The sequence below is a fragment of the Homarus americanus genome, unplaced genomic scaffold (assembly GCF_018991925.1).
Source record: "Homarus americanus isolate GMGI-L3 unplaced genomic scaffold, GMGI_Hamer_2.0 scaffold21761, whole genome shotgun sequence".
Taxonomy (NCBI): domain Eukaryota; kingdom Metazoa; phylum Arthropoda; class Malacostraca; order Decapoda; family Nephropidae; genus Homarus; species Homarus americanus.
This window is the reverse complement of record NW_024712948.1, coordinates 7,305-20,843: the sequence shown is the minus strand read 5'-3', so window position 1 is coordinate 20,843 and position 13,539 is coordinate 7,305. Positions and strand designations below refer to the sequence as shown.

Here is a 13,539-nt window from a genome sequence, read left to right as displayed (position 1 = left end):
TCCATTAATAATTTACAAGTGATAGGTATTAATGGGTCAATTTTTTTTCATGCCTATGCTGTGTACCTAATGATGATGATGAGTCTGTGATAATTCAAGTAAATTAAAGTTCATTGATAGTATATAATGTTATAAATATTTGGGAAGTACAAAAACAACATTATTATTATTATATAAATCAATTTAATTAAAAAACATAGATATAGAAAAAAAAATTACTTAACCTGATAAATTTTCTTTATGTGTGAGACAAATTGTACACTGACTTGATAATGAATAAGGATTATCGAAACAGGAACAAAATGCCTTGGGAGCATTACATGGAATACACCATGGAATGAAATGATTATGACACCAGTTGGTAGACCACGGCGAATCATCTCTAGTTTTTTTCCAGTCATATGTATCTGGTTTAACAATATACTTAACAGGCTTTGAATTCCCAAACTTATAACCATACCATATATCCTCATCTTCACCCAATCCATGTCGTATTCTCCAAGATTTAATAGTAGATTCTTTATCTAGTTTATTTAGATCTATATATTCGAGTAATTGGTTTAAAATACTCCCTTCTAATTTAGGTTGAATATGATATTCATTCAAAAAATCAAAGTCAAAATTTCCGAAGATTAAACTGTCTAAGATACGCAGTCTTAATTCAGGTTTTTCTTCTCTAAAATCCAGCCAATCCATTTCTCCCTCATGAATAGATAGTAGATAGTAGGCTGCTTATATATATCCAGTACGCACGTTAAAAATTTTTCAATGTTTTTCCACTGTTACATTGAATTTGACTGATGTTTCAGGGTTTTTCTCGTTGTCAATATCCTTGGCCCACATATTGCAAGTAATTTCAACTGTGGTGTTAATTTCATTTTTAAGATTCAGCTGCAATGCAACTATAGGTTTCCGATAGCCTGTTAGGTTTGTATTGGAGAAGAATGATTTTGGGAAACCAGGACCGTAGTAGGAGTGAATTCCAAGTAATGTGCAAGACACCCATATAACCTCTTGCATGGTATTATTATTGGTGTAAGTGATGTCTTTAATTTTGTCTCTAAGTCGATGGGGCATCTGGCTGGGTAATTCCGTAATGTCATCGTAAGGATCAAATTTTGTATTTGTTTTCCCATTGTAAGACAATATGATGCAAGGAGATGTTGTGTTGTAGTTCCAAACATTTTCTGGATTACATTCATGTCCCAGTATTTCCTTTGGCAAAATACAGACTTGTGTAGCATTTGGTTCAACTCCTGAGGGACATGCAATTACCTCTGTATCATCAGCTTTGGTAGCATTGTTGTAGTAGTCCATTAAAAATTGATTTAAAGAAGATATTTCCTCTTCATACGTGCTCTTCTGATTAGGATTAAACTTTATATTTCCTGAAGGTATGACAAACAAACCCTCTTTCTCTGCTGTTACAGCAGAGTTACATGTTACAAAAGTCACCACCACCACTATTAGACATACAACTATGAAACAACCACCACTTATTACAATTGTTGCTTTTTTGTTTGAAGAAGATATTTTCTCTTTAAGGTATAGATAACATTTCCTTGGAGTTTCACTTGGCACTGTTATCATATTTCTGGACATGTTACCGTACCAAAACATCTTCTTCCTTTCTTCCTTTTAGTCCATCCAGATTGATACAGATAGGATTCCTAAATGTCAAAGTGTGTCTGACCGGTCATATCTTTGTGCTCTTCTTTATATATAATTATGGTGGGTGAGTTGGACGGATGAACAGACAGATAGACAGACAGACAGACAGACAACTACCTGCCTCGGCCTCGAAAATAAAAATTAAAAATAAAATTTATTATACAAATATATATACTCCCGATTTCTTACTTCTCGAATTACTTTCTTTTTTTTCCTTATAACATGGGGGTACATCATTTTTCGAGGTTTATTGAAAAAACTAAAATTGAATTATCTGTGGACAAAAAAGAACATTTAATTACAAATTTAGGAAATATCTTTTCATCCATTAATAATTTACAAGTGATAGGTATTGATGGGTCAATCCCAAAAATTGGAATTGGAAAATTATACAACTGATTTATTAAAAAATATATATTTAAATAAAATAAATACATCATCTTATAACTTTAAATTGTATTCAACAGCTGGAATATCTTATTATGAAAGACTCGAAGGAGAAATTGCTCTCTATCGGTTTATTAATAAAACGTTTATTGAAAAAGAAATTTACAATAGTTTTTCTGTAATTATAAGTGGTGATTCTGATGTTACTGCTATGACTATTTTACGTAATGAATATAGACTCTTACTCATCCACCCTTCCTTCGGTACTAATAATAGAAAATCAATTGGTTTAGGAAATTATAATTCAATGATAAAACATATGGGGTTCAATAGTGATCAATGTCTCCAATATTTAATTTTACATTTCATATTTTTTGGTAGTGACTATAATGTTGGTTTAGTTTCCTGTTGGACACCATCTAAAGGAGAAATTATTTTAAAATCTATAATGGAAAATGAAAATAATATTTTGAATATATATAAAAAATTTCGGAGAAATCGATCTTTAGGTGATGAGTCTGTGATAATTCAAGTATTTGGATGTACTGATGTAATTAAAGAACACCATTTTAATGTTCTTTTAAAATTAGTTATAATCGAAGCCATTGATAGTATAAAATATTATAAATATTTGGGAAGTGATACAAAAACGACATTATTATTATATAAATCAACTTTAATTAAAAGCTTACTAAAATATATGAGAATATATTATGTTTATTTTTTGGAAACAAAATTAATAATGAATAAGGATTATTGAAATGGAAACAGGAACAAAATGCCTTTGAGTAGGCTTACTGTTTGACATATATATCCAGCACGCACGTTAAAAAATTTTCAATGTTTTTCTACGGTTACAATGAATTTGACTGATGTTTCAGGGTTTTTCTCGTTGTCAATACCCTTGGCCCACATATTGCAAGTAATTTCAACTGTGGTGTTAATTTCATTGCAAAGAAACAGATTCAATGCAACTATAGGTTTCCGATAGCCTGGTAGGTTTGTATTGAAGAAGAAGAATTTGGGGAAACCAGGACCGTAGTAGGAGTACCATGTGCTACCGAATGTGCAAGATACCCATACAACCCCTGGCATGGTATCATTATAGAAGTACCTTTCTTCTTTAATTAGGTCTTTAAGTAGATTGGGCATCTGGCTGGGTAATTCCTTAATGTCATCGTAAGGATCAAATTTAGTTGTTGTTGTTTTCCCATTGTAAGACAATATAATGCAAGGAGATGTTGTGTTGTAGTTCCAAACATTTTCTGGATTACATGAATATAAGTAGCGCTCTGGCAAAATACAGACTTGTGTAGCATTTGGTTCAAATCCTAGGGGACATGTAATCACCTGTGTATCATCAGCTTTGTAGTAGTCTATAAAAAATTGATTTAGAGAAGATATTTCCTCTTCATACGTGCTCTTCTGATTAGGATTAAACTTTATATTTCCTGAAGGTATGACAAACAAACCCTCTTTCTCTGCTGTCACAGCAGAGTTACATGTTACAAAAGTCACCACCACCACTATTAGACATACAACTATGAAACAACCACCACTTATTACAATTGTTGCTTTTTTGTTTGAAGAAGATATTTTCTCTTTAAGATAACTTTTCTTTGGAGTTTCTCTTGGTACTGTTATCATATTTCTATACATGTTACCGTACCGAAACATCTTCTTCCTTTCTTCCTTTGTCCAGATTGATACAGATAGGATTCCTAAATGTCAAAGTGTGTCTGACCGGTCATATCGTTGTGCTCTTCTTTATATATAATTATGGTGGGTGAGTTGGACGGATGGACAGACAGATAGACAGACAGACAGACAGACAACTACCTGCCTCGGCCTCGAAAATAAAAATTAAAAATTAAATTTATTTTACAAATATATATACTCCCGATTTCTTACTTCTCGAATTACTTTCTTTTTTTTCCTTATAACATGGGGGTACATCATTTTTCGAGGTTTATTGAAAAAACTAAAATTGAATTATCTGTGGACAAAAAAGAACATTTAATTACAAATTTAGGAAATATCTTTTCATCCATTAATAATTTACAAGTGATAGGTATTGATGGGTCAATGTTTTTTCATGCCTATGCTGTACCTAATGATGATGATAATAAATTATTGCCACAAACAGTTGTTGATATTGAGAAAACGAGTCATAAAGTCTGTAATATTATACTTAATTATATAAAAGTTATTATACATATTTTAAATAGTGGAGATGATTCTAATAATAATAGTAATAAAACAATTTTTTTATATTTTGTTATGGATGGTCATTCGAATGTTGAAAAAAATAGGAAATTGTGTAGTGAGAAGAATAGAGATATTTTTTCAAAAATGACAATATCCCAAAAATTGGAAATGGAAAATTATACAACTGATTTATTAAAAAATATATATTTAAATAAAATAAATACATCATCTTACAACTTTAAATTGTATTCAACAGCTGGAATATCTTATTATGAAAGACTCGAAGGAGAAATTGCTCTCTATCGGTTTATTAATAAAACGTTTATTGAAAAATAAATTTACAATAGTTTTTCTGTAATTATAAGTGGTGATTCTGATGTTACTGCTATGACTATTTTACGTAATGAATATAGACTCTTACTCATCCACCCTTCCTTCGGTACTAATAATAGAAAATCAATTGGTTTAGGAAATTATAATTCAATGATAAAACATATGGGGTTCAATAGTGATCAATGTCTCCGATATTTAATTTTACATTTCATATTTTTTGGTAGTGACTATAATGTTGGTTTAGTTTCCTGTTGGACACCATCTAAAGGAGAAATTATTTTAAAATCTATAATGGAAAATGAAAATAATATTTTGAATATATATAAAAAATTTCGGAGAAATCGATCTTTAGGTGATGAGTCTGTGATAATTCAAGTATTTGGATGTACTGATGTAATTAAAGAACACCATTTTAATGTTATTTTAAAATTAGTTATAATCGAAGCCATTGATAGTATAAAATATTATAAATATTTGGGAAGTGATACAAAAACGACATTATTATTATATAAATCAACTTTAATTAAAAGCTTACTAAAATATATGAGAATATAATATTTTTATTTTTTGGAAACAAAATTGATAATGAATAAGGATTATTGAAACAGAAACAGGAACAAAATTCCTTTGAGTAGGCTTACTGTTTGACATATATATCCAGCACGCACGTTAAAAAAATGTTCAATTTTTTTCTACGGTTACAGTGAATTTGACTGATGTTTCAGGGTTTTTCTCGTTGTCAATACCCTTGGCCCACATATTGCAAGTAATTTCAACTGTGGTGTTAATTTCATTACAAAGAAACAGATTCAATGCAACTATAGGTTTCCGATAGCCTGGTAGGTTTGTATCGATGAAGGGGGCGTAGTAGTCCATTCTACCGTATGTGCAAGACACCCATATAACCTCTGGCATGGTATTATTATTGACGTACCAGATCTCTTTACTTATGTCTTTAAGTAGATTGGGCATCTGGCTGGGTAATTCCTCAATGTCATCGTAAGGATCAAATTTAGTTGTCCCATTGTAAGACAATATGATGCAAGGAGCTATTGTGTTGTAGTTCCAAACATTTTCTGGAATACATCCAAGCTCTGGCAAAATACAGATTTGTGTAGCATTTGGTTCAAATCCTGGGGGACATGTAATCACCTGTGTATCATCAGCTTTGGTAGCATTGTTGTAGTAGTCTATAAAAAATTGATTTAGAGAAGATATTTCCTCTTCATATGTGCTCTTCTGATTAGGATTAAACTTTATATTTCCTGAAGGTATGACAAACAAACCCTCTTTCTCTGCTGTCACATCAGAGTTACATGTTACAAAAGTCACCACCACTATTAGGTACCGAAACATCTTCCTTTCTTCCTTTTAGTCGTCCAGATTGATACAGATAGGATTCCTAAATGTCAAAGTGTGTCTGTCCGGTTATATCGTTGTGCTCTTCTTTATATATAATGGTGGTGGTGGTGGTGGGGTGGATTGGACGGACAGACAGATGGAAGGACAGACAGACAGACAGACAGACAGATAGATAGACAACTACCTATCTTGCCTCGGCCTTGAATGTCCGGTCGGTCATATCGTTGTGCTAAAATAAATAATCTGAAAATTAAAATTATATTTTGTCAATCGAAGTCGGTCGGTCGGTCGATTTATCTGTCCTGTCCCATAATTTTTAGAACCCCCTATATATTATATAATTAATAAAAAATGGATGGAAATATGATATTATATATTATAACATTTGCACTAGCATTAGCTATTATTATAATAATAATTATAACTCAAAAACCTCTTTCTTTTTCTTTTCCACAATTACTCGAAGAAAAAAGTGAGGATTTAATAAGATATCTTACATATATTGACAATTTGATATCAGATATATCGGATAAAATTACAGAAGGAACAGATTATGATATAATGATTACTGGTCTATGTAATATAAGTGAAAAAATTAAAAAAATTTTAACTATAACAGACTCAACCATAATAGAAAATATTAAATCATCATATTTAAGTTTATCTGATAAAATCAGTGATTTACAAAAAAGATTATTAATAAGCATATTTAAAATACAAACACTTGGCGTATTGTACGAATTGAATGAAAAAGCCCTAACTAAAGAAACAAAAAACAGAATTCAGTCTAGCTTATTGTATATAAATAATTTTAATATTATAATACCAGATTTAAATATAGCTGACGTATTATTAAGACGAGATAAACGTTTTTGTATAATGCAAATACTCAAAAAAGTATATAGATTAAAGCGAATAACAATAGAAAATTTAATTATAAGTAATGAGAATGAGAGAAAAACAGTATTTAAGATATTCCGTATTAATTTACCTGCTAGGGGATACAATACGTTATATAATACATTTAGAAAATACAATGGATTAAAAAATAAAATTACATTTGACGATGACAAAATCAAAAACTTAAGCAGTAATATGTCTGCTTCACAAAAACTTATTGAATTGGTAGATACTACATTGTCCATTATAAAGAGTGTTGAATTGTTGGATAATAATGATAATATGGTATTATTTAGTGATGAAGAGATATCTTCAATAAATAAATGTAAGGAAGAAATATTCAAATATTTTTTAAATATAGACTACAAAGAGAAACTGATAGAGTGGTTATCTTCAAATTCTCACGAGGAAATAAAAAAGTGGCATAATTCTAAAGAGAATATAGAAAAGTGGTATAATGAATACTAAGCAGCAGGCAGCCAAAGGATAAAGGATACACACACTACTATTGTGGTGGTGGTGGACTCCATTTTAAAAAGTTATTTAAATTTTTCTCCATATCTATATTTTGAGTAACGCACTTTGTTTTTCTTATTGTATTACTAAAATTATTTACGTGACTTTGAATCCATTCTTTAGCTTCTTGGGTTTTGAAATCAATCTGTTTATTTTCGTACATTATAGTAACATTAATTCCATTATCAAATTCCCAAATAATGTTTTCGGGTAAAGCAAAACTCAATAGTAATGCCTGTGCTTTCAATAGTGATATATTTCTAGCATTACGTAAAATATTATTTTCTTCTTCTCTATTTGTAATGTGATTAGTTTTTATTAAATTTGTATATATTTTATCGTAATCAATTGAAAAGCTTCTTATTAAACTGAGAGTTAAACGATTAATTTGACTATTTAGACGGGTACAGGAAAGATTTTTTGGGGAAATACGCTTATTGGTGGTATTGGTGTAAAATCGTCTATGGTCAGAGCATAACAGGTTTGTCACATTTGGTCGAATTTCATTTGAATAAAAATTCATAACATTTAATTTTTTATCAAATCCAATAATAAAGTTTTTGGAAATTAACTGACATACATTATTGTAACTTCTACAGAAAATGCTGTTTCTCTTTTTTAATTGTAAAGTTTTAATGTTCTTGTATACAGACGACATTTCCCAATTATCCAAATAATTCACTTCTAAATTAATCTCCTCCCCAAAACCGAAAATGGAAGTATTTTTTATATTGCAAACTATAAGCGATCGTAAATTGGACAGTTGACGTAGTATTTTATTGTCACCGTACACCCAAGCACAAATAATATCATATTTATAAGTTAATTTTTCAATATCAGAATTGAACTCCCTTATACTATTTTCATATTCATCACTAGAAGCCGTCGCTGGTATAGAATAGTGCAACTCATCATCGCCGTCGTTTACAATGTTAAAATTTTTATCAACAATTGCAACAGATGCCTCTGTTAATATATGATTCACAGACAAAATGTCATTGTCTCTGTCTCTATTAATTATTTTATTATAATTTATAGAAATTACCATGTAATAATTATAATTATTTGTTGTACTAATACTAGAATTAGAATTAGTTGTTATTGACATGTTGTTTTCACTTTCATAAACCTCCTCATCAAATGAACTCATTGTAGCTATTTTGTAAATAATTTCTAAACTTTATTTTTATATACTGTAAATAAGAAAAAAAATAAAAAAATGAATTATAAGCCGTTGCCGTCAAATTATTCAATGGTTAATGACATAAATAGAATATTTGAATTAAATAAAATAAAAAAAATTAATGAAACGCTTCTTCAACTTTATTCTAATAATAATAGTAATAATAACTATAATACGTACAATTTTAGAGTGGTCATGTCAGTTTATACTACCAACACAGATAATGATGTAATTATTAATCAATTTATACCTCCGACAACATTTTCCCTACAGTTAAGACAAAAAATATTATCTCCCCAAAACATACTTTGTAATTTTCTAATAGGAAAAAAAGATACATACAATTTATTTTATAAGTTTCAACAAAAAATTGGTGAACATAAAGATGGAATAACAGTAATTGCGAATTTAGTTACTCCAAATTTTAATACTGGTTTATGGATTGATAAAGCTAACTTAAAATTTATTGGTGAATTAATAGCTAATTTTTCCTTAAATATTACGCAAATGAGAAATATAATAAATAAAATGTTTATCTATAACAATAGAGTTATTAATAATCCTACAGAATTTTTAGAAATTGTAAAAAGTGAACCTCAATTATTTGATTTCTGTTCATACATCTCTCAAGACAATCTATTTTCTCCATATAATGTATATATTACTAAAACATTACAGTTGTGTGATGATAATACTTTTTTATAATTTAAAAAATGAAAGCTATTAAAGAATTTGAACTGGTTCTAAAACCGTTAGTTTTTCAGAGAGAAATTAAACCCTTTGTTACTAGTATTTTTAAAAAGAGTATGACGACAGGACTCCGACAACTTAAAGAGAGTATAAATTTACAACCCTTAAAAACAAAAGAAGGGATATTGTTTAAAACAGAAGTTTTAAATAAACTTGAAAACTCTACAAATTTTCAAAGATCTCTTCAAGAGATACTTATGGGAGATATTACAAATAATTCTGCCAGAGAGCATATTATATTAAATTATCCTCACAACACATATTCAAAATATATTCAAAATTGTAACAAAATGGCTCAAGATTTGGGTTTTAAAAATGAAATTGAATTTAGGGATTTTATAGATAATTTTAAATCATCACCTCTAGAAAAAAGTAAATTGAATAAAATTTTTAAAACCTTTAAAGAGTGGGCTGCTAAAAATCCAGGGAGTATTTTAAAATCTCTTTTAGTCGTTGCAGTTGCCAGCACCTTTATAGATTTTCTACGACATTATAATGCTCTTAATACAGGATGTTTTCGATACGAAGTAAATACACAACAAAAAGGTATTCTCAAATATGTATATATAGATAGATATTGTGATAATAATGGAGGAAATTGGAATAAATACACAAGAGGCATATACATTCTTCCTCCAGATAGTCATCCTCTGTCGAAAACTAACGCTTGGGATTGCTCATTTCAACCTAGTACATTTTTACGAACAAAAGATACAGAAGGTATTCTTAATATGGGATGTAAAGGAATTTGTGATCCTTATAATTATAATTCATTATCTTCATGGGTTCCTGGTTACGATCAATGGAAGGAACCTTCGTCATCATCATCTTCTCCAAATTTCATGTACCGTTGTGAAAAGGGTACTATTTTACGTTCATTGGGTGAAATGACAGGAGATACTCTAAGCCAAATAGGTCATGGTCTTCTTCAATCATCTTTATGGACTGATATTCCCCCCAAAAAATTTTTGTTTTGTGGATTTATTATCCTTATAATTATATTTTTTTATGTACTATATTTATTAAAATGTTTTTTTGTTAAAAATTAATGAGGGGGATATAATCGTTTTCTATAGGGTACACATTTAATTTGTAGCTCACCATCATTTTCACCATCATTTTCATTATCATCCTCAACATCGTCGTCGACATCGTCGTCGTTGTCATCGTCATTTATCTCATCATCTTCATCATTTATCTCATCATCATCATCATCTTCACTATCAACATATGATGAAGTAAATTTCTGTTTACTCCTGTGTATACCAGAAGCAGAAGAAAATTTACTACGCTGGTTACTTGTTTTCGGGATAATTTTACCGTTATTATTTAATATTCCTTTCTTGTACTGGTTTTTATAGGCATACAAAAAATCTTCACCATATTTTCCAGTATAAGAATTAATGTCTTTTGGGGTTAAGTTAGGTCTTATATATGCAAAATATTGTTGTATCGTAGGAATTGTATAAGAGGAGAGTTTTGAAATCCATACTTCAATAAAAACGGATAAAACTCTTAGATGTAAATCTTCTACATCTTTCTTCTGAAAAATCTTTATTTTCTCATTACAAATCTTTGTATTTTTTAAATTGGATAAAATTTGCTTCATTATTTTGCTATTAAATTGTGGTGGTTTAGTATTTGGGATCCAATAATATTTCTGTACAAACATATTATTAGTAAATTCTTTATTAAGAATACGTCGTAGGCGGTACACTTCATTTCGCATAGTTGTTGTAATTCTATCTTCAATATATGGATTCTTATTATAGTTTAAATCCAGATGGTTATCAGTATTATTTACCAAACTTAAAAAGTGACACATTAATGTTAAAACCCAAGTATAAAGTTCCAAATTTATATCAGGTGATCCTATTAAATTCATATTTTCTGATATTTTCGTTATAACCTCATTTCTTTTAATATTTGTAACAACATCCGTCAATATTTTGTGCCTTATATTAAAACAGTTAAATCCTATTACATCATATATTTTTCGTATTTGCAATGATTCACCTTTTAAATGTTTCGGAAATTTAAGAGGAAATTTGAAAAATCTCTTTTCTAAACAACCGGGTGGATAACCTACCTCATAAATAATTATATTTGAGAGAGAAATTAATCTATGAATATGAATGAAAACTGGAAGTTTTTCTCCGGGGAAACATAAATTCATATCATATCTTTTATTTGGTAATTCATCATTTTTAATTTTTATATAAAAATTGGATTTTATATTATAATGAACCTTATAAATGTCCGTTTTCATTTTTAAATATTTATTAGTTTTATTATTAGTTTTTTATTATAAAAAAGGAAAAATAATGTCGTCGTTGCAACAACACCAATTAATAAATCAAACTGCTCCAGTATATTTTCATAATTTTCAATTTTTAATACACTTTCCACATTTAAACAAAAGTATTCTTAAAAAAAAAATAAACCTAAAAAACCCTTTTTCCCTGGAGAAGATTTACCCCCATTTTTTAATATTCACAGATTGGTTTTACTCTCCAATTTAGGACTTTTACAAATACAAAAATATATGTTTTTACAAGAGAGAGTGGTTAGGTTTCCTCTAACATTTCATGTAGAAGGACAAACATTACAAATGCAAAAATTATATACCTTAGTGGGATTTAATGGTTTTCATATTAAACATAAAATTTTTGCTAATATAGTTAAAAATATATTTAATGATAATACAAACAATGATATGAATAACATTCGACAAATGTTAAAAATACCATTAAACCAGAACAACAACTTTTTACTTTATAATTGGGTTTTAACCCTAATGCTTCATTTCCTTTGTATAATAAACTACAATGGTAATTTAGGAATTGGGGAGATTATTAATAAAATTATGCTAAAACAAGCAGACCCCCTGCGAGCATTATCACAACAACATGAAGCCATTGTTGGGATTTATTATTGGATTCCTTTTTATAAACCACCGGGTTTTGACTCCACAATGATGACTCAAATAATGGATAAACTGAAAAATACAATTATTATGCAAGATGATAAAAAAAGAATTACACAGACAATGGCCGAAAAATTACATATAAAAATATTAAATGTATTTATGGAAGTATTGCTTCAGAATTATCGTAGTAGTAGAAGAAAGAATATTCCTAATTTTCCAGAACTACGTTATTTTATGCTTATAACACCGTCCCTAGATGATGATATTTATAATTTTCTATATAATGAATATGGTAGCAATTTTCTACGTGCATATGAAGAGCGATATGCTAATACTTTTGTTGCACCTAATGGTCAAATCTTACCCCAAACAGAATTTCCCCAATTAATGGGAGAAAGTGAAGAAAGTGAAGAAAGTGAAGAAAGTAGTGAATGACTTTTATAATATTTAATTATTCAATAATTCTCTACTCGCCCATCATCCCTTCTGTTTAATAAACCCAAATTATATATACATATATATATATATATATATATATATATATATATATATATATATATATATATATATATATATATATATATATATATATATATATATATATATAAATATACTAAAAATACTACTATATAAATAATTGTTGTTGTTGTTGTTGTTGGTGGTGGTGGTGGTGACAATTCTTTTTTATACATAATCATATAGTATGTATAAACTTGTATTAATTCATCATAGTTTTCGTAGTTTTCTAATTTTTGGTCTATTCTTTTTGTCCATCCGATACTTCTGTATCTTCTATTTTTTGGGGGGTTATCCCCCGTGTCTGTTGTCATTGATGTTGACGTTTTTGCATAATTAATATCTATATTTATTGATCTGCTCATCCTCAATGGAAGTGTTTTAAAGTATTTGGGGACCAGTATTGTATCTTCTAGTGTTGTTGTAGTAGTTTTCCTCGAATCACCGGTATCTTCTATTATAGTTGTCGTAGAATCACCAATAGCTTTTATAATCGTTTCCTTTTCATAACCGGTAGTAGTGGTTTCCCTTATATCACTTGTTATATCTGTATCTTTAATAATAGTCGTCGTTTTCTTTACATCGCCTGTAGTCTCTTCTATTTCATCAGTCTTGGTGTCTTCTTCAACTTGTTTACCACCAGGTAGAGAGTATGCCCGAGGAGCTACGCCACCAGAGTGAACTGACGGCACTAGTCTTGGACTTCGCCAAAAAGTATATGTTGTATAACCGATTTCATAGCTACTATATTGTTTTAATAGACAAAATACTATTAATTCAGTAA

At 29.1% G+C, this 13,539-nt stretch overlaps 2 protein-coding genes across 2 annotated transcripts; both read right to left on the bottom strand.

Moving 5' to 3' along the window:
* Positions 1 to 765: 765 nt before the first annotated feature.
* LOC121865380 (sodium/potassium-transporting ATPase subunit beta-like) lies at positions 766 to 1,602 on the bottom strand. The gene has a single exon (XM_042364713.1). The coding sequence runs from the start codon at positions 1,600 to 1,602 to the stop codon at positions 766 to 768; it is 837 nt and encodes a 278-aa protein (XP_042220647.1).
* Positions 1,603 to 5,280: 3,678 nt separating this feature from the next.
* LOC121865368 lies at positions 5,281 to 5,955 on the bottom strand. Its single transcript, XM_042364705.1, has one exon. It carries the CDS (start codon positions 5,953 to 5,955, stop codon positions 5,281 to 5,283), a length of 675 nt encoding a protein of 224 aa, XP_042220639.1.
* Positions 5,956 to 13,539: the final 7,584 nt, after the last annotated feature.